Below are 20795 nucleotides of genomic sequence, written 5' to 3'. Positions count from 1 at the left end.
GGGGCCCGCCCCTTCTCTGGACGTCTCCCCCTTTCTGAGGGCTAGTGGACCCGGACTAGGGCCCGGGGACTGTCGCATCCAGCTCTCTGCCTAGGATTGCCCCAGGAAAGCACCTGCACAGCGTGGCGGAGGCACTCAGGGGTTTGGGAGGTGAGGCCAAGTGTGTCCAACGCCTGCCAAGCGAAGTCCTCGGGACTTACCACGAGCAGCCCGCTTTTCAAGGGATTTGTTTCAACCAAAAAGGGGCTTACTGTTTGCAGGCAGGAAGGGGGTCAAGAAAAAGAACTCCCCTCCCCCTAAGCCTAAGCTCCCAGGCCCCCTCCGAGAATCCCTGAGTCCCACTTCTCTTGCCGACCACGCCCCAGACACGCCCCGGCCACGCCTTCGAGGCCACGCCCCCTCGAGAACCCACCGCTTCCGATCGTGGCTCCAAGGTAGCTCATCTTATTCTTTTTTTTTTAAGGTCCTTCCTTCCTTCCTTCCTTCCTTCCTTCCTTCCTTCCTTCCTTCCTCCCTTCCCTCCTTCCGTTCTATTTTATTGAAGTATAGTTGATTTACATCCACTGAAGCTCTTCCGAGTCTGAGTCTCGGTCCTCTCTCAGACGCACCCCCCGACCCCATCCCCACCCCGCCCCTGCTCCTAAGACCTTCAGCTGTCTCTAAGCTCCTCCCCCCCTCAGAGCCCTCCCCTTCTCAGCTGCCACTGCCGTCCCTTTTGAGCTAAGTCCCCGCGGAGTCAGGCACCTGCACAGTGACCCCCTCGGAGTGGTACTCTGCGCCCACTGCCACGGAGAAACTTCGCACAAAAGCCTGCGGAGAAGGAGAGGGAGGGAGGGTCCCAGGGCCAAGAGCTTTCCCCGTGCAAACTCCTCCAGCCCGCCCTTGCCCCAGCGCCGTCCCTGATCCTAGAACACTCTACCGCCAGGAGGGGCCCCTCCCTCACGGCCCAAGTTCTCACCGTAACGCCTGAAAGCTTCCTTGCTCTAAGCCCTCCCTCTGTTCCCATACACTCACTCTCCGTTCCAGCCGGGCCAGTCTCTGAATTCCCTTTCTCCCACCTCATGGGTTCTCTTGACCCCTAGCCTCTGTTTCTCTTAAAAAACGAACGAAAAACCTGGCTTGTCCACTGGACTGTGCCCCAGATGTCTGTCTGAACTATTATTAGCCTCAGACTCAGGTGGCACATCACACACATGCAGGCAAGCCTTTCCCGCCATAACCTTCAGTGCCGGAATTAAGGGCTACTGCAGGAATGCCAGCATGGCAGCCAGCCCTGGCCTGATCTGTGGGTCTGGGTACCTTGGTGGCTGTCAGTTACTGAAGATATGTTGATGAGGATACCTTTGCCCCTGGAGGAGGAAGCATCATTTGGAAGGTAGTCATTGCCAGGGAACAGAGGGTCCCAGTGATTTCCCCTCCTCCACCCCTTAGTCGCTGTCCTAATTTGAGAAAGATCAGAGAGACAGGGAAGAACTGGAAATGTGGATGGGACAGCTGGGGAATGGAAAAAGCCCGGAGGTTGGATGAGGGAAGATCCCGAGTGAAAGACAAAGAGACTGCGCCTTACCTGGTGACCATTTGGGGCAGGACGATCCTAGTCATCTGCAGGAGGAATGGAGAGGACCCTGTCTTTCCCTTTCCACTGCTTTCACCTGCCCAGACTCCTGCCCCTCCTCAAGTTCACTCCTATCCCCCTACCTTCCCTCAGGGAGTATTCCTCTAGCACTTCCTCTATGCCAGGCCCAGTTCTGGGGGACGCTGGGGACCACCGAGAGTGGTCAGAGCTCGCTGACCTTGGACCCAGTCCCTCCCAGCCCCGACTCATCTGGACCACAGACATCATGTTGCAGTTTATAACATCCAAGAATTTCTGGGGGAAGAAAATGGAACCAATCAGTTCTTCCCTTCACCAGCCCTGCCACAACTCTGATATTTTCTAGTTTACTTTTCTTTTAATATGGAACACATTTTTTTTGTGGTACGCCGGCCTCTCACTGTTGTGGCCTCTCCCGTTGCGGAGCACAGGCTCCGGACGCGCAGGCTCAGCGGCCATGGCTCACGGGCCCAGCCGCTTCGCCTGCGCCACCAGGGGAGCCCCTGGAACACATTTTTAAAACGTAGCTTCTACTAGAATTTAAAATGCACATAAACTTTGACACATCAACTCCGCTCTGGAAATTTATTCCTTTCTAAGATACTCACACATGTGGGAACTGCATATGTCCAAAGATATTCATCGCAACACAATTTGTAGTCACATATACTAGGAAACACCCTGAATGCCCATCGATACTGAGATGACTAAATAAACACAGGGTAGCCAATGGATGGATCACTGCGCACCAGGTAAAAAGAATGGGTCGGCTAATTATTCTGATTAGAATAATCCCCAAGATACATGCCTACCTGTGAAAGGTAAAGTGCAGAACAATAGGCTGCCGCCATCTGGATAAAAGATCCAGGTACATACTTCTCTATGCACAGAGAAATAAAACTACCACATTTTAAATCGGGGGTTACTTTGTGGGGCTAGGATTGGAGGGAGAAGGGAAATTTTCACTTTCATTTCATAAACTTCTCTCTTTGGATTTTTTGATCAGTAAAGATTTTTATAAATGTATACCATACACATACCAAAGTGCATAAATCTTTAGTGTGAAAAATGAACACAAATCTTTAGCCTCTACCCACATAAAGAAAGTATTGACAGTTTCCCAGATTCTTCATCTCCTGCAGTCATTACGCTTGCCTCTTCCCCAGTTAACCACTGTCTTGACCTCTAACACACTCTAGAAGAGTTTTGTTCAGTTCTGAACTTCATTTAAGTGGAATCATTGAGTATGTATCCTTTTATCTCTGGCTTTGTCTGCTAAACACTATGTTTATAAGATTCTTCCGTGTTATGTGTAGCAGAAGTTCATTCATGTTCACTGCTATAATTTTGCATCGTATGAAGGCGGCATGCTTTATTTCTCTAATCAACCCACTCCTGGGCATATATCCAGAGAAAACCACAATTCGAAAAGATACACGCACCCCAATGTTCATAGCAGCACTCTTCACGATAGCCAAGACATGGAAACAACCTAAATGTCCATTGACAGAGGAATGGATAAAGAAGATGTGGTACATGTATACAGTGGAATACCACTCGACCATAAAAAAGAATGAAATAATGCCATTTGCAGCAACATGGATGGACCTAGAGATTATCATACTAAGTGAAATAAGTCAGACAGAGAAAAACAAATATCATATGATATCACTTATATGTGGAATCTAAAAAGATGATACAAATGAACTTATTTATGAACCAGAAACAGACTTGCAGACTTTGAAAACAAGCTTATGGTTACCAAAAGGGAAAGGAAGGGGGGAAGGATAAATTAGGAGGCTGGGATTAACATATACACATTACTACATATAAAATAGATAAACAACAGGGTCCTACTGTATAGCACAGGGAACTCTACTAAATATTCTGTAATAACCTAAATGGGAAAATACTCTGAAAAAGAATGAATATATGTATATGTATAGCTGAACCACTTTGCTGTACACCTGAAACTAACACAATATTGTAAATCAACTACACCCCAGTATAAAATAAAAATTAAATTAAAAAAGATTTAAATTCCAAAAAAAAAAAAGGAAGAATTCCAGTTGCTCCACATCCCCAACAACACTTGGCACTGACAATATTTTTAGCGTTAACCATTTCAGTGGCTGTGTAGTTGTAGCTCACTCTGGTTTTAATCTGCAGCACCCTAATAAGAATGAGGTTTATTTCTTAAAAGTTCAGGGCAGGGCTTCCCTGGTGGTGCAGTGGTGAAGAATCCACCTGCCAATGCAGGGGACATGGATTGGAGCCCTGGTCTGGTAAGATCCCGTGGAGCAACTAAGCCCGTGCGCCACAACTACTGAGCCTGCGCTCTAGAGCCCGTGAGCCACAACTGCTGAAGCCTGTGCGCCTAGACCCCGTGCTCTGCAACAAGAGAAGCCACCGCAGTGAGAAGCCCACACACTGCGACGAAGAGTAGCCCCTGCTCACGGCAACTAGAGAAAGCCTGCGCGCAGCAATGAAAACCCAATGCAGCCAGAAATAAATAAATAAAATAAACAAATTAATTTTATTAAAAAAGGCTAAAAAAAAAGTTCAATGCAGCAAGAAGATATAACAATTATAAAGATATACAGACCTAACAACAGAGCCCCAAAATATGTGAAGCAAAACACCATATACAAAAAACTCTAAATGGATCAAAGTCCTAAACGTAAGAGCTAAAATTACAAAACTCTTGAAAGAAAACAGAGGAAAAGCTTTATGACATTGGGTTCGGCAATGATTTCTCGGATGATACTAAAAGCACAAGCAGCAAAAGAAAAATAGATAAACTGTACGTCATCAAAATTAAAACCTTTTGCACATTAAAAGATACTATCGGGCTTCCCTGGTGGCGCAGTGGTTGAGGGCCCGCCTGCCGATGCAGGGGACACGGGTTCGTGCCCCGGTCCGGGAAGATCCCACGTGCCGCAGAGCGGCTGGGCCCGTGAGCCGTGGCCGCTGAGCCTGCGCGTCCGGAGCCTGTGCTCCACAACGGGAGAGGCCACAGCAGTGAGAAGCTCGCGTACCACACACACACAAAAGAGATACTATCAACAGAGTGAAAAGGCAACTTGCAAATTGGCAGAAAATTTACAAATCATTCATTTGATAAGGGATTAATAACCATAATATATAAAGAGCTTCTACAACTCAAACACCAATGGGTCAAAGAAGAAATCACAAAGGAAACTTAAAAATACTTTGAGACAAATGAAAATAGAAATTAAAACACAACATACCAAATTTACATTTATCTAGATTGGTTAAGAAAAAAAATACTGAAATTACTAAAATCAGAAATGAAAGTGGGAGATTACTACTGATTCCACAGAAATAAAAAGGATTATAAGAGAGTACTATGAACAACTGTACACCTATAAATTGGATAATCTAGATGAAATAGATAAGTTCCTAGAAACACAAAACCTACTATGACTCAATCAGGAAGAAATAGAAAATCTGAATAGACCCATAACTAGTAAGGAGATTGGACTAATAATCAAAAATTTCCCAAGAAAGAAAATTCCTGGACAGATGACTTTGCTGATGAATTCTACCAAACATTTAAAGAAGAACTAATGCCAATTCTTCTCAAACTCTTCCCAAACATTGAAGAGGAGAGAACACTTCTTAACTTATTCTATGAAGCCAGCATTGCCCTGATACCAAAGTGAAAGACATTACAAGAAGGGAAATCTACAGACCAGTGTCCCTCATGAACATTGACACAAAAATCCTCAACAAAATGCTAGCAAATTGAATTCAACAGCATATTAAAAGGATTATACACCATGACCAAGTGGGATTTGTTCCTAGAATGCAAGGATGGTTTGATATACAAAACTTGACTAATGTAACACCACACATTAACAGAATAAAGAAAAAAATCACATGATCACCTCAATTGATGCAGAAAAGTATGTGACAAAATTCAACACCTTTCATGATTAAAACATTCAATAAACTAGGAATGGAAGGAAACTATCTCAACATAATAAAGATATGAATAATGCACATAAAATAATACATATAATAATATAAAAAGCCCACAGCTAACATCACACTCAATGATGAAATACTGAAAGCACTTCTTGCTTTTGCCATTTCTATTCAACACAGTACTGGAAGTTCTAGCCAGGGCAACTAAGCAAGAAAAGAAGTCAAAGGTATTCAAACTGAAAAGGAAGAAGTAAAATTATCTCTGTTTGCAGATGATATGATCTTACATGTAGAAAATCTTAAAGATTCCACAAAAGAAGTGAAAACTAATAAGCAAACTCACAAAGAAGTGGGATACAAAATCAACACCAAAAACTCAGTTGCATTTCTCTACATGAACAATGAACAACCCAAAAGTGAAGTTATGAAAACAATTCCATTTGCAATAGCATCAAAAAGAAGAATAAATACACTTAGGAATTAACTTAACCAAGGAAGAAAGACATATACAGAAAACTATAAAACATTACTGAAAGATATTAGAGAAGAGATACAAATTGGAAAGACATCCCATATACATGGGTTGGAAGACTTAATATTGCTAAGATGTCAGTACTACCCAAAGTGATCTATAGAGTCAGTGCAATCACTATCAGAATCCTAACAGCATTTTTGCAGAAATAGAAAAACCCAGCCCAAAATTGATATGGAATCTCAAGGGACCCTGAGATTAGCCAGACCAATCTTGCATCATCATTTCCACTTCTGGGTATATGCCCAAAAGAATTAAAAGCAGGTACCCAAACAGATATTTGTACACCAACAGTTCATAGCAGTATTATTCACAGCAGCCAAAAGGTGGAAACAACCCAAGTGTCTATCAACAGATGAAGAGGTAAACAAAATGTGGTATACACATATGATGGGATATTATTCAGCCTTAAAAAGGAAGAAAATCGGGACATATGCTACACCATGGATGAACCCTGAAAATATTATGCTAAATGAAATAAACCAGGCACAAAAGGACACATATTGTATGATTCCACTTACATGAGGCACCTAGAATAGCCAAATTCATAGAGACGGAAAGTAGAATGGTGGTTTCCAGGACCTGTAGGTAGGAAGGAATGGGGGGGTGGGCGTTACTGTTTAATAGGTAAAGAGTTGAAAAAATCCTGGAGGTGGCTGGTGGTGGTGTTTCACAACAATCTGAATGTACATAATATCCCTGAACTGTACACTTCAATATAGTTAAAAATAACAAAATTTAAGTTATGTATATTTGCCATAACTTCAAAATAAAGAAAATAAAAAGAATGACGTTCTGATACTTGCTAACAACATGGATGAAATTGAAAACATTATGCTATAAGCCAGACACAAAAGGAAAACTATTCTATGATTTCACTTGTATGAGGTATCTAGAATTAGCAAGCTCACAGAGACAGAAAGGAGAGATAGATGCTACCAGGGGTGCGGAATAGGGAAGAATGTCGGGATACTGCTTAACAGGACCAGAGTTTCTGTTTGGGATGATGAAAAGGTTCTGGAAACAGATAGTGGTGACAGCTTTACAACAGTGTGAATGTATTTAGTGCCACTGAGTTGCACACTTTAAAATGGTTAAAATGGCAAGTTTTATGTTACATATGTTACAATTCTTTAAAAAAAAATCTATGCTATTTCCGTTATCTTGGTTACATGTGGACCTCATTACATTATCTATTATCTCTCTTGCTTTCAATCACGATTTTTCTTCTAATATTCCTGGTTGTATTTTGTTGAGTGCTGGATATTTAATATTTAAAAAATCGTATTGCTAATTCGAGTCCCTGGACTACATCGTTTTTCTCTAAAAATGGTTTGGTTTGGTTTTGCTTCTCCCCGGCAGCTAGGGGGCGCTAAAATATAAGATCAACTTAACCCCGACGGGAATCGAGATCATTTAAAACCTGGCTTCAGTTCCTATGAAACCTGCTTTACCCTAACTCCTGGATTATAGTTTTCAGGATCCCAGCCTAAAGCCTGGGATATTTTCCAAAGCTTTGCACTACATTATTTGTTGCAGCTCGCACACTATGTTGAAAGCTCTGCTTTGCCTCTTAAACGCTCATCCACTTTGGAGGGAAATGTTGCTTCAAATGTCAGATTCCCCCCTCTTGGATTCTTTCTTCTCTCAAATCTTGGTGCGACAATTCCTCATTGCCTTAGTAGTTTGATGCCTTCAAACAGTTATTTTTACTTTTTTTTTTTTTTTTTTTTTTTTTGCGGCACGGGGGCTTCTCACTGTTGTGGCCTCTCCCGTTGCGGAGCACAGGCTCTGGACGCGCAGGCTCAGCGGCCATGGCTCACGGGCCCAGCCGCTCCGCGGCATGTGGGATCTCCCCGGACCGGGGCACGAACCCGTGTCCCCTGCATCTGCAGGCGGACTCTCAACCACTGCGCCACCAGGGAAGCCCCCAAACAGTTATTTTAAAAATATTTTATCCAGCTCTCCTAATCGTTCTCATTTGTAGGGTTAGTCTTAAACCACAACTTCCTCTAACACCGGAGGCAGAATACACAGACTGCCTCTCTTTACATTTTCTAAAATGAGCCTATGCATTACTTTTTTTTTTTTGCGGTACGCGGGCCTCTCACTGTAGTGGCCTCTCCCGTTGCGGAGCACAGGCTCTGGACGCGCAGGCTCAGCGGCCATGGCTCACGGGCCCAGCCGCTCCGCGGCATGTGGGATCTTCCCGGACCGGGGCACGAACCCGTGTCCCCTGCATCTGCAGGCGGACTCTTAACCACTGCGCCACCAGGGAAGCCCTACGCATTACTTTTGAAATAATAATATGTAAAATCTAAAAGCCATCCTGATCTCCTATTCTGTCTATGTCTAATAATAATGGCCCACATTCATGGAGCACACAACTTAGGCTTAGGTGCTTCATTTTACTCCATTGTCATATCAGCCCTGTGAGGTCAGCAAAAATATGGATTCCCATTTTACAGATACGAAACTGAGGCACTGACTTTCCCACGTGGCTCATTTCCCCTTAGAGTTAGCAGACTCAACCTGAACAGTGGTCCCCGTTGGGCACCGCAGAAGGGCGCCCCACGGAAGGAGAGACCTCCTTCACGTCCTAGACATCGTAGATTTGTGGCTCTCAAAACAATGAACAAAGCTAGTGTGCTGCGCCGGGTTTTCCAACAGAGGGAGCCGTGTGAGGCCGAGGCTCCCGCGGACTAGTACTCGGTTTTACTCACTTGGCGAAGTCCTCACAGTCGAGCAGTTTCCTCAAGCCAGGTGCGTATTGCTTGCCCACACTGTTTACTGAGTGAGAGGGGACAAATTGTTTGTTTCACTCCAACGGTCCCAGGGAGACGGGGTAGGGGCAAAAGGGAGGGCGACCACAGAGAGTTCCGGGTTAGGGTGAGCACGGGGGCAGTTGAGGGCAGCGCTCCTCCCAACAGGCACAGGGACGTACTCAGTACTCCGATCTCCAGGTCCTTCAGTCCTGCCGCAATGGCCTCGTAGATCTCCAAGCCTCCGGTGAAATCCACCTGGATGACTCGTGTGCTTTTGCCATGAAGCCTCTCTGGGAAGGGCAGTGGGAGCCAGGCCCTTAGCTGGAATCTGGTCCGACCTCTGCCCCCGTCCCTGTTCAGCCCCAGCCCCTATATGATGGCCCCAGATGCATAGATAGCTAGCTCCCCGCAAGCGCCTCGGCCACCTACAGACCTCGTCCGGGATCACGCCCCAGCCACGCCCCCAGCCACGCCCCCGTCTAGCCCCAGCCCTTGACCCAGAACTTAACCCGCTCCCCTCTTCCCCTCCTCACCTATCGCCTTTGCCTCGTGCTCCAACTTGCTCAGGTCTCGACTGATGAGGACGATGTTCAGACCTCTCCCGGCGAGCTGCAGGGGATGCATTCATTTATTTATTCACGAAAGCCACAAATATTTACTGCTTGCTGACAGGGTGCTACAGTGTTATCGGCACTGTGGATGCAGAGGTGAACAAAAGAGAAATACGAAAGTCTGCCCTCCTGGAGCATGCATTCTGGGGAAAGGCTATTCCAGACAGAACACCAGTGCAAAGGCCCTTGCACAACGGCTGGCAGCTTCGAGGACGCCATACAGTCCAGTGTGCACTGAATGAAGTGGCCGGTTGTACAGGAGCCCAGATCATGGAGCCTCGAATGCCCCAGTCAAGACTCTGGCTTTTATTCTCAGTGACATAAGAATCCAATAATTTTTATACCTTCCTTCCTTCATGCATTTATTCAAAATGTGTCTGTTGAGCCCTTGCTCTTTGCTGGGCGGTGCTGGGGACACAGCATGCCCAAGATAGACCCAGTCTCACTCAGCAGCCAGAGGGTTCTCTCTGAAATACAAACCTGTTCCTGCCTTCCCCTACTCAGAACCTGCCTTGGCTCCCCAGCGTCTCTGAGATAAAACTACACTCCTCACCGTGGCCTCAAGTGGCCTGGCTCCGGCCTGAGTCTTCAGCTGTCTCTCCTGCCGGTGGCCCTCTATGGGAATCCAGGCACAGCAGATAGTTCATCTAGTCCCAAGATCACCACCTGAATTTTCCTGCCTCTGGGCCTTTGCACATGCTGCTCCTTTTGCCTTGAATGCCCTCCTGCTTGAAACAAAGTCAGCCAATATCTGTGGAGTTTGGCTGCATATCTGACCCTCTCAACCTGCCTGTCTGAGGGTGACATGTTATGTGGGACTGAGCACCCTTCAGCTTTGGGGGGGGGGGCTGGGCACAAACATCTCAACAGCTCCAGCGTCTGAGAGGTTGATGCTGTGAAGGGCATTTATTCATTCAACAAATATTTGTCCAGAATCTGCTCGTGCCTGGGCTTGTGCTAGGTGGGGCTGACCAGCACAGCCACAGCCCTGCCCTCTTGGGGCTCACAGGGCAGTGCTGGGACAGACCGGTCCCCAGATGGCAATGACTCAGAGTGGCCATCACTACCTGCTGACTTGCATCCAGACGTAAGTTCTCTCCCTTTCCACCAGGGTTGCCTTTCTATTCATGCACTAGCCTCCCCTCCCTCCTTGTCCACTCAAGGCCATCACTCCAGCTTTCCCCCATCTTCCCCCTTCATCAAAACCCCTCCCTCTTCTGGATGATTCCCATCAGCAGGAAATCCTACCAGAATCTCTCTCATTTTCTCTGTTCAGGCATTGGCCCATTTCTCATCACACCACCGTAGTTGACTCAGCATTCCAAGAGAGGATTGTTTATCCTGGCTCTCTTACCATACCCTCTGGTACCCAATCCAATCGGTCTCCCACCCCCGCCACGCCACCCAAACCACCCTGGTCACCGATAACTTCCATGATGGTAAACCCAGTGCTGTATTCTCAGCACCTCCCAAAAGCAACTGACACATTCAGCACCCCCTCCTCCTGGAAACATTCTTTTCCGTGGCTTCCAAGACCTCTCTTCCAACCCTGGTTTCCCCCCCATTCTCAGTTCTTGTGCCTTCTCATCTTCTGTACCTCTCAACTTTGGGTGCTCCAGGGAGCACTCTGGGGTGATTCAGACTGTGCTCCCCTTCTCCATCAACACCCACTACCACAGGCGCCTCATCTAGTCTCATGACTTTAAATGGGATCCTTATGTTGATGATGCTTCCACTTATATCTCCACCCCAACCTCCCCTCTGAACTCCAGAATGGCATTTCCAACTTCTGGAACTTCTCAACTTGGATACCTAATTGGTATCTCAAACTTGGAATGTCCAAAACGAGACTCCCTCCTGTTTCCCCCAAACTTGGTCCTCCCCTCAGTTCAAGTCCATCTCAGTAACAGCAGCTGCATTTTTTGACGTATTCTGGTCAAAAATTTTATAGTAATTTATTTTACGAGGCCAGCATTACCCTAATACCAAAAACCAAACAAAGATATTACAAGAAAAGAAAACTATAAACTAATATCTCTCATAAACTTAGACACAAAAATTCTCAACAAAATATTAGTAAATCAAATCCAGCAATATAGGAAAAGGATAATCAATAATCACCAAGCGGGGCTTATTGCAGGAATGCAGGGTTGGTTCAACATTTGAAAAATCAATTGATGTGATGTACTCTATAAACAGAGTAAAGAAGAAAAACCGTATGATCGCCTCAACAATCACCGAAAAGTTACTTAACAAAAGTCAACCTCCATCCATGATAAAAACTCTCAGCAACCTAGGTATAGAAAGGAACGTCCTTAACCTTATAAAGGTTACAAAAATACATACACACATACGTACATTTTAAAAACCTACGGCTAACATTATATTTAATGGTTGAAAACTGAATGCTTTTCCCCTAAGATCAGGAACAAGGGACGATGACGTTCACGCTTACCACTCCTCTGAACATCCTATTTAATTTCCTGGGCGGTACAATAAAGCAAGAAAAAGAAATAAAAGTTATACAGATTGGAAAGTCAGAAATAAAATTGTCTCTTACACAGATGACATGACTGTCTACATAGAAAATCCCAAGAAATCCACAAAAAGACTACAAGAATGAAGAGCTGAGTTTAGCAAGGTTTGGGGTTACAGGGTCAGAAGTTTGGAGTCATACCCCACATCCAATCTTTTTAATAAATCTTGTCAGCACTACCTTCAAAATCAATCCAAAATCCAAGTACTTCTTATGCCTCTATGCTGTCATCCTGGTGTAAGTCATCAAGATCTCTTGCTTGGACTTTGCAAGAGCTTTTTAGCTGATCTCCCTGCTTCCATCCTCACCCTCCTATAGTATTGCATCCCTCTTCAGAACCCATGTCACTCAGTATATGTTAAAGTCTCCACCATAACCTACCAGATTCCCCATGATCTGCCCTGAAATTGCATCTTTGCCCTCGTCTCCTACTGTTCCCCTCTCCCTTTCATTCTGATACAATCACAGTGGCCCCTTTCCTGCTTCTCCAACAAGCAATGCTTCCTACCTCAGGGCCTTTGCACTGGCAGTTTCTTCTCCCTGGAAATTCCTTCTCCCAGTTATTCACAAGACTCCCTCCCTCACCTCCTTCTGTTCTTTGCTCAGTGCTGCCTTCTCAGTGACACTTCTAATTATCCTATATAAAAATTGGAACGTGCACATCCCCAGGGCTCCCTGTTCTCCTTTCCTCATTTATTTTTCTCCTTAACTCTTACAACCATTTGATACACTATACGTTTCATTTGTTTATCTAATTTACACCGGTCTCCCCTCACTTCAACATTAGCTTCATGATGGCAAGGTCTTTTGATTTTTTTTAACCTATTTTGTTCACTGCTGTACTCCTGGCACCTAGAAGATGCCTGGCACGTGGAGGGGGTATATAAATATGTTTTGAATGAATAAATCAGGGCAATGATGGAAGAACATCAAGGGTCTGTAGAAGCCCAGTGTAAACACCCACACCCACCCTGGGGAGCAGAGGGAAGGCTTCCTGGAGGAGAGGACGTCTGAGGGAACTAGATAAAGCACACAATTCTCAGTCTAATAGGGTTAGCTGACAACAGACAAACAGACAGGAGAAGCTCTCCCACCACACACGCCAAGCCCTGGCTCACCTCATGTGCATAAGCCTTGCTGATGCCGTTGGTGGCTCCCGTCACCACTAGAAAGAGGGCAGGAGGGAAGCACCCCCAGATCCAACCCCCTATCATCCCCTCCACTGTCCCTCTTGTCCCTTTTTGCACCTTTTCTGGGACCCTCCTTCACTGAAGCCCAACCCCTCCTGGTTCGAGAACTTCATGCATTCCATGCCTCCCTTGCCCTAGTTGCTCCAGCCTTCACCTGTCTTTCTTCCAGGAGTCCCTGGCCTCTGCCCTGATTAGGGACCCTCACCTGTCATCTGTCCTCGTTCTTGCTGTCCCCACCCCTACCTGCCTGGATCGGAGCCCTCCTTCCTCACCTGCCCAGACTCTGTGCGCCCGGAGCCAGGGCTTGCCCCGGCGTGCCTGGGCAGCAGGTAAACATAGACTGTGTAGCTCGCCCCCCAAGTCGCCCACAGCAGCAGGCACGTGGCGGTAACCCTCCCCGCACTCTCAGCCCATCCCAATCCGACTCCATCACAGCCCCAGCTAACAAGTCATCCAACCTAGGGCCAACGAGGCTTTCTTTGGGAGCAGTTATTTCAAGCCTGGCCTGACTACTCCGCCTTAGCCCCGCCCACACTGCTAGTCAAGAATTCCGCCCCGCCCCTCACTCTAGCCACGCCCATTGGGGGTTTTATTTTAACCAGTAGCCTCGCCCATCGGTCCTAGCACCGCCCCTATCTAATTGGGCCACAATTGGGCTTAATGTCTGTCCTGAATCCCTGCAGAGCAGGTGTACGTCCAGTCTCCCCTCAGCCCACAGAGCTGGGCAAAGCGTGCCCACAAATGACCACCGTTTGGGTCACTGAACTCAACCTAGATGCTGCTGGGGGCCAGAACTGATAATAGCGATCTGTCACTAGAGGGTTTTGTCAGTGCACAGTTTGTCTGAAGAACCTGACCTACAGGTTCTCTGCTTGGGCAGCGTAGAAACCAAAGCCCTTACAGCGGCTTTACGTGACCTTCCTCCTCGTTCCTCTTTTGCAAATTCTATATTTTTTTTCACTTGTTCTTAGTATTTATCATTTAATAATAATAAACTATAATTATTATTTATTATGGATATTATTTAATAATAATAATTAAAATTAGAGTTATTATTGTATGATTAAATTATTATTATTTAACAATAAATGATTGTGGTAAAATATACGTAACATAAATTTTACAATTTTAACCCTTTTAAAGTGTATATATAATTCAGCGACATTAGGTATAGTCACAATATTGTGCAACTGTCACCACTATCCCTTTCTAGAAATATTTCATCAACCCTGATACAAAGAAGACAACAGGTCCCAAATGGAGTCAGTTGTGCTGACCCCCAGGTCAGCAAAACGAGATTTAATAACAGACCTAATTGTAGTTTCAATCCCACCGGAATGTAACCTTTAACCATTCAACCTAGAATCGCCTGGTCAGCACTAGTGAGGTAATTCATCCGATAAGCCCTTCCATCCCCTTCGGAGGATGAATTCAAACAATGAATTCTTCGCTAAGAAGGTCCTTTTTTCCACCCTCTTTCTGCCTTTAACAACCTTTTCTTTTCTACAGCTCAGTGGAGCTCCTTTCTATTGCTAGATGGGACACAGCCCGATTCATGAATCATTGAATAAAGCCAATTTGATCTTTAAATTTACTCAGTTGAATTCTCGTTATTTAACAGGTTTGGTGGCAGCAGCGGGACCAAAGGAGACTTCCGACGGCTTTGGGGACAGCAAGAAACACAGGTGTAGTACCCCGTGAATCCTTTGAGCTCACTGTCTTTCTCAGCATTTCCGAGGGCCTCGGGTGAGCTTCTCTCGGTTCTGAGTTCTGTTCTGTTTGCGTCAAGCTCCTGATCCACTTGGCTTTCCAGTTAGTTTCCCATTTGTCTGGAATCACTAGTTCCATGTTGGGAACTGCTGGTGACAGCTAGAGTTTCCCATTTGTCTGGAAGATGCCTGCAGTTCCCATTCCTTGGGGTCTGCTGGTTCAATCCTTTCCCCAGTCCCCAGTTCCATGTTGGGAGTTGCTCATGGTATGCCCAGGACCTTTCCTTGGCCAGGATGCGGTAACATCTCTGGGCTATTGCCAATATATGAAAGGGCATGTGTTTGTTTGTCTTGTTTTGTATCAGTGAGAGTTGCTGCTGACTGGGACCTCAGAGGTCAAAAAGCCGCAAAAATTGGTGGGTGTGGATTGAGCACTTAAGACCTGTTAGAGTGCTCACCACCAAACCCAAAGACATCGTGTTAGGATAAGTTGGTCAAGGAATGGGTTAGATGGACAGTAGGTCACCTACCATCTCAAGAAAATGTCCATGCAATAAGCTACACTGTAAGATGCAATACAACCCCAATCCAGGGGCGCATCCCTTTTAGGTGTCGATTCGGCTCTGAGAAACCCAAAGGCTTAGCTAATGGGATCCTTAAGTTCTAACGAGTTAAACGCCCCACCTTCCAGCACACCTGCTTATTTTATGTCTGAAAACTATGGTCCCGGAAGCTATAGATATCTATAAAAATAGGCAAATCTGACTGAAAACAACCTAGAGTTACAACGAGGGAAGGTTCCAGTTAGATGAGATCCTTCACTTAAGAACTGCACTTGAAAGTAAGGGTTCATGAATTCAATGAAGAGAATGGGATGCCTATTTCAATTGGTTGAAGTGAACTTCCCAAAGGCTTCAAGATTCCAAAATAGCTTCATTAAAGGACTTGTCACCGAAGGCTGGTGAAAAGTGAAAGACAACAGAGGTACCTAAGACAACAGATGACAGGACTGACAGGACTCTGCTCCCCTCTATCCTTCTTTGCCTGAGCGTTCACAGTTTACTCATTCCCTGTCTGGACAGCCTTTCTACTCTGGAGACTATTAAATAGTTACCTTTTAAAATAAAAAGGCCCGAGGTTGCAGGGGATCCTCCTCAGACAGCTTTCACTCCTTGGTCAAAGACTAAACCAAGGGACTTCCCTGGTGGTCCAGTGCTTAAGAATCCGCCTTCCAATACAGGGGACATGGATTCAATCCCTGATGGGGGACTAAGATCCCATCTGCCGTGGGGCAACTAAGCCCGCGAGCCACAGCTGGAGAGCCCATGTGTGGCAACTACAGCCTCCACGAACTCTGGAGCCCACATGCTGCAACAAAGATCCCACACGCCACCACGAAAGATCCCGCATGCCGCAACGAAGATCCTGTGTGCTGCAACTAAGACCCAATGCGGTCAAAAAAATAAATAAATATTTTTTTTATTTAAAAAAAAAGACCAAGGAGCCATAGTTAAAGAATTTTCTAATCCCCAAAGGTTTTGTTGAAACGTTTAGAATCCTGGGTTGCCAGATCTTTACCAACTTGTGTATGTGTTGGGAGGACCTGGTGAAGCCCAAAAACAGACGTGGGAAGCAGAATGGCATCATCCTGAGGTTGATATTCAAGATCCTCAGTCTTGGGACTTCCCTGGCTGTCCAGTGGTCAAGACTCCACGCTTCCTATCCAGGGAGTGCGGGTTAGATCCCTGGTCAGGGAACTAAGATCCCACAGGCCACAGGAGTGCGGCCAAAAAAACCCCAAAACACATGTTAAGATCCTCGGTCTCTAACACGATCCTCTGATAGACCAGAAAAATCTCACAATGTGGCAACTGAGCCTAGGGTGTTCCCTGCCTACATTGATTGGTCTATTATTCAAATATGCAAACAAAGAAAGAGGAATCCGTGGCAGATTTTAAAGCCCGTTTGGAAGCTCTCTTCTGATGGCATTCTGGATTCCATTCAGTAGATGAGGTCACTCAATCTGCTCTTGCTGCCCTCTTCGTAAACAGATTATTTCCTGAGATTAGCAGGCTAATAAAAAGACAGAAAATAGGATGGGAGGCCACTGGTCTTGTTACTAAGCCAGTGTCGTTTGCCCTACATGCAGCGAGCCAAACGTTGATACGTCAAGGTTTGCAGCAGAGCAACAGTTTATTCAACAAGGCAGCCAAATGAGGAGATGGGAGAATGAATCTCAAATCCGCCTACCCAAAGGTGAGGGGCTTGAGATATTTAGGAGATAAAAAAGGTCTTAGGTTTGGGGGAAGGTGGTTGTAGGTAGGGAAGAGATGAGGTAATCAGTGCTTTGCATAGGCGTATCTGGGTTACATGCTTCTTCATGGGATGCGTGTTCAAAAATAGAGGTGCTTAGCATAATCTGAGGGTGGAGGCTTTGGCTCTCTGATGTCAAATTGTCATTCATCAGACACCTGTGCAGGCCTAGTTTTAGGGTCGGTGGTCCCAACCAGTCTTAGCTGGCTTGAACTGGACAAGAGCTGACTCCAGTTACCTAAAAAACAACTTAAGCCCCCATTATTATAGCATCCCCTATATCAGAGGTGTTATCTATAGGGGTGGTTAAGGAGTCTTGTGATCTATTACCTAGGGTACATGAAGCTTCCAATTAAGGAGAGGAAGAAAGAAAAGAAAAAAATAACTAAAGCCAGCTTACTTAGTGAAGGCATTTTACAAGCAGAGGGTTTTAAGCAAGTTCATTTATCTCGTGTTCTGTAAAACAAGCTCAAGAATTTCTGTTAGTCGCCAGCCTCTATTAACCCTGTGGAGCATGGTTTCAGTCTCCCCTATCTTTTTAAAAAAAATTTATGTATTTATTTGGTTGTGCTGGGTCTTACTTGCGGCAGGCAGGCTCCTTAGTTGTGGCTCGTGGGCTCCTTAGTTGTGGCATGCAAACTCTTAGTGGTGGCATGCATGTGGGATCTAGTTCCCTGACCAGGGATCCAACCCGGGCCCCCCTGCATTGGGAGCACGGAGTCTTAACCACTGCGCCACCAGGGAAGTCCCCTCCCCTATCTTTTGATCATTCCTCAATCTTGAGGAAAGAGGGGCTGAGACCATGCTGGCTACTTCCTGCTGATAACGGGCGCAGGCCCACCAAGGGTTTGAGAAATGAAACTGGTGTGCATTTGATTGCAAGTACGCACAAATCCCAAGATGAGGACAAGGCTTTGGGCTTAAGGATGCAAGACAAACAGCAAGAACAGAGTTAGGACAAGACGGAATATAAATCCTAGCGAGCACAGAACAATAATACCGAGTTTAAGCAAAATCCCTCCCATACAGACCTTATTCCCTACGGGATCCATGAGAAGGTCCTTCCTGAGGGATTGAATCCATGTTCTTGTGATGACACCTGTGGGAGCCAAGTTGTCTAATTTTGTCTAAGAAGGTTTTTTACTTCGATGTGGTATTAAAATATACGTAACAGGACCTATTGGCCACTACATATACTCCTCTTTTTTCTGCTAAAATATAATCTAAAAAAATCTTATTGTCTAGTACTGTTCTGGCTAGTGAATCTAGGGCCTTTTGCAGGCTATGGCTTGAACGTGATCTTTCGTGTCTGTTATAATCTGTCCTTGATATAGATGAGGAAGAATTACAACAAAAATCCTCTAGTGTAACAGAGGTGCCCCCCAAATCTATGGGTACTTCTAGTCCTGACACTGGGAGAACAAAAAGCACAGAACTGTAAAAATTCTGTAAAATATGTGGTTAAACCTCTTCCTAAATTGCCTCAATATTCATTAAAGCCTGAATATATACAGGTCTCACACCAACAATCAAGATCTAATCAACCAGGGGTTAGTCATTTCCTGTACGAGCCCGTTTAACACAAAAAAACCTAATGGGTGGGAAGCTGTTTACAAGATCATTATCCCCCATTTCCCAGTTGTTCCAAACACACACGCTCTTTTGTCACTAATTTCACCAGACTCAAAGTGGTTCACTGCTGTAGACCTTTGTTTAGCTTATTTTTTTTAGCATCCCTGCGCTAATCTATTTGCCAATATCTATTTGCCTTTACTTTGAACAATCAACAATATACTTGGACACTCATGTCTCAAGGGTCCACAGAGGCCCCTTCTTATTTCTCTCAAGTGCTCCACCAAGATCTAAGCACCCTCCAGTTCCCCAGGAAATCAACTCTTTTACCATATGTAGATGAACTCTTGCTGTGCTCAGTTCTCCAAGAGGCGTCCATAAACGATTCTATTTATTTGCTACAACAGTTAGCTGAAAAGAGACACAAAGTCTCTAATGAAAGATAACAACTATCTCTAGACACTGTTCATTACCTAGGTCATAACTGAAGTACTGAAGGAATACAATTATCCCCCAAACAGATTAAGCTAACCCAAGAATTTCCTTGACCCACAAATAGGCAACATCTTCGTGAATTTCTAGGCCTGGCTGGCTACTGCAGACCCTCATTTTTCTCTGTTGGCTTCCCCACTCTATAAACTTAACTAAAGTAAAGAGTCCCTGATTCCCTTTGGTGGGAAGATAAACACGGGGCAGGTCTTTTCACCGCCTGCCCTAGGGCTACCTAACGATTCAAACCCTTTCACCTTATTTGTGCTTGAAAGAGATGAGCCAGTCCCGGGAAGGCTCGCACAGACCATGGTAACAAGTACAGGCCTGTTATTAATAATAATAATAAAAAAGTGCAGGCCTATTACCTATTAATAGCTCACAAGTGGATTCAGTGGCTTGTGCCTACCCCAGCTATAAGGCTATAACTAAAACTGTGCCCCAGGGGGTTAACAGAAATTGGTGACTAACAGAAATTCTTGAACTTGTCTTACAGAACAGCAGCTAAGGAAACAGCTTGTTTAAAAAAACAAACAGGGACTTCCCTTGTGGTCCAGTGGGTAAGACTCCGCTCTCCCAATGCAGGAGGCCCGGGTTTGATCCCTGGTCGGGGAACGAGATCCCGCACGCATGCCACAACTAAGAGTCCACATGCCACAACTAAGAAGTCTGCACGCCGCAACTAAGAGGTCCACGTGCCGCAACTAAAAATCCTCCGTGCTGCAACGAATATCCCGTGTGCTGCATATAAGACCTGGGACAGCCTAAATAAATAAATATTTTAAAACAAACAAACTAACCTCTGCTTGCTAACTTGCCTTCACTGACCAAGTTGGCCTTATTTTTTTGATACCTTAATCACCCCTATAGGTAACACCTCTGACATATGGGTCACTATAGTAACAGGGGCTTAAGTTGTTTTCCAGGAACCTGGAGTCTGCTCTTGTCCAGTTTGAGCCAGCTATGACTGGTTGGAACCACCGACCCTAAAACTGGGCCTGTGCAGCTCTCTGATGAATGACAATTTGACATCAGAGAGCCAAAGACTCCACCCTCAGATTATGCTAAGCACCTCTATTTTTGAACACGCATCCCATGAAGAAGCATGTAACCCAGATACAACTGTGCAGAATGCCAATTACCTCATCTTTTCCCTTCCTCCAATCTCCTTTCCCCATGCTTACGACCACCCTGTTTTGTGGCCTATCAAACATACCTCGTACAAAAAAAAAAAAAAAAAAAAAAAAAAAACATACCTTGTACATCTGCTTTAACCATGAAGGAAAAGAATGCATTTAAAAGTAAAAATAGAGTAGTTGTGGTTCAGGCATGCAAGATAGAGCTGGGTGGTCACTGTGGATGCATTTTCAGACACATTTCTGTATTACCGAGAACTTGAGTTTTCCGAAGTTCATGAGCTTCAAGGATACCATCAAAACAATACCTGCTTGGAGCTGCCAACTGCAAGGTCTCCTCTTGTAACTATAAAGTCTTTCTCTTACATTAGGAATAGTAGCAAACAAGACAGCTCAA

The 20795-nt window shown here is 45.2% G+C and overlaps 1 protein-coding gene and 1 long non-coding RNA gene across 13 annotated transcripts in view; one reads left to right on the top strand and one right to left on the bottom strand.

Moving 5' to 3' along the window:
- The window catches only part of LOC101320279 (very-long-chain 3-oxoacyl-CoA reductase-A-like), a 31674-nt gene extending 18003 nt beyond the window's left edge, over window positions 1-13671 (bottom strand). For 2 of the 12 annotated variants that reach the window (XM_073796011.1, XM_073796010.1), the window contains exons 1-4: window positions 13108-13671; window positions 9376-9451; window positions 9022-9132; window positions 8801-8867 (exon numbers count right to left, since the gene is read on the bottom strand). In XM_073796011.1, the coding sequence (XP_073652112.1) occupies window positions 8801-8867; window positions 9022-9132; window positions 9376-9451; window positions 13108-13203 (350 nt within the window). In that variant the 5' untranslated portion in view covers window positions 13204-13671. The other 10 variants (XM_073796006.1, XM_073796007.1, XM_073796008.1 and 7 more) reach the window with 10 other exon arrangements.
- On the top strand, window positions 9126-20136 carry LOC141277160 (uncharacterized). The gene is made up of 3 exons (XR_012328031.1): window positions 9126-10540; window positions 14801-14864; window positions 19759-20136. It is a non-coding gene; the product is annotated as an uncharacterized lncRNA (long non-coding RNA).
- Window positions 20137-20795: the final 659 nt, after the last annotated feature.

The sequence above is a fragment of the Tursiops truncatus genome, chromosome 19 (assembly GCF_011762595.2).
Source record: "Tursiops truncatus isolate mTurTru1 chromosome 19, mTurTru1.mat.Y, whole genome shotgun sequence".
NCBI lineage: Eukaryota > Metazoa > Chordata > Mammalia > Artiodactyla > Delphinidae > Tursiops > Tursiops truncatus.
Note: the sequence above shows the minus strand (reverse complement) of the source record. Positions and strands in the feature narration are given on the sequence as shown.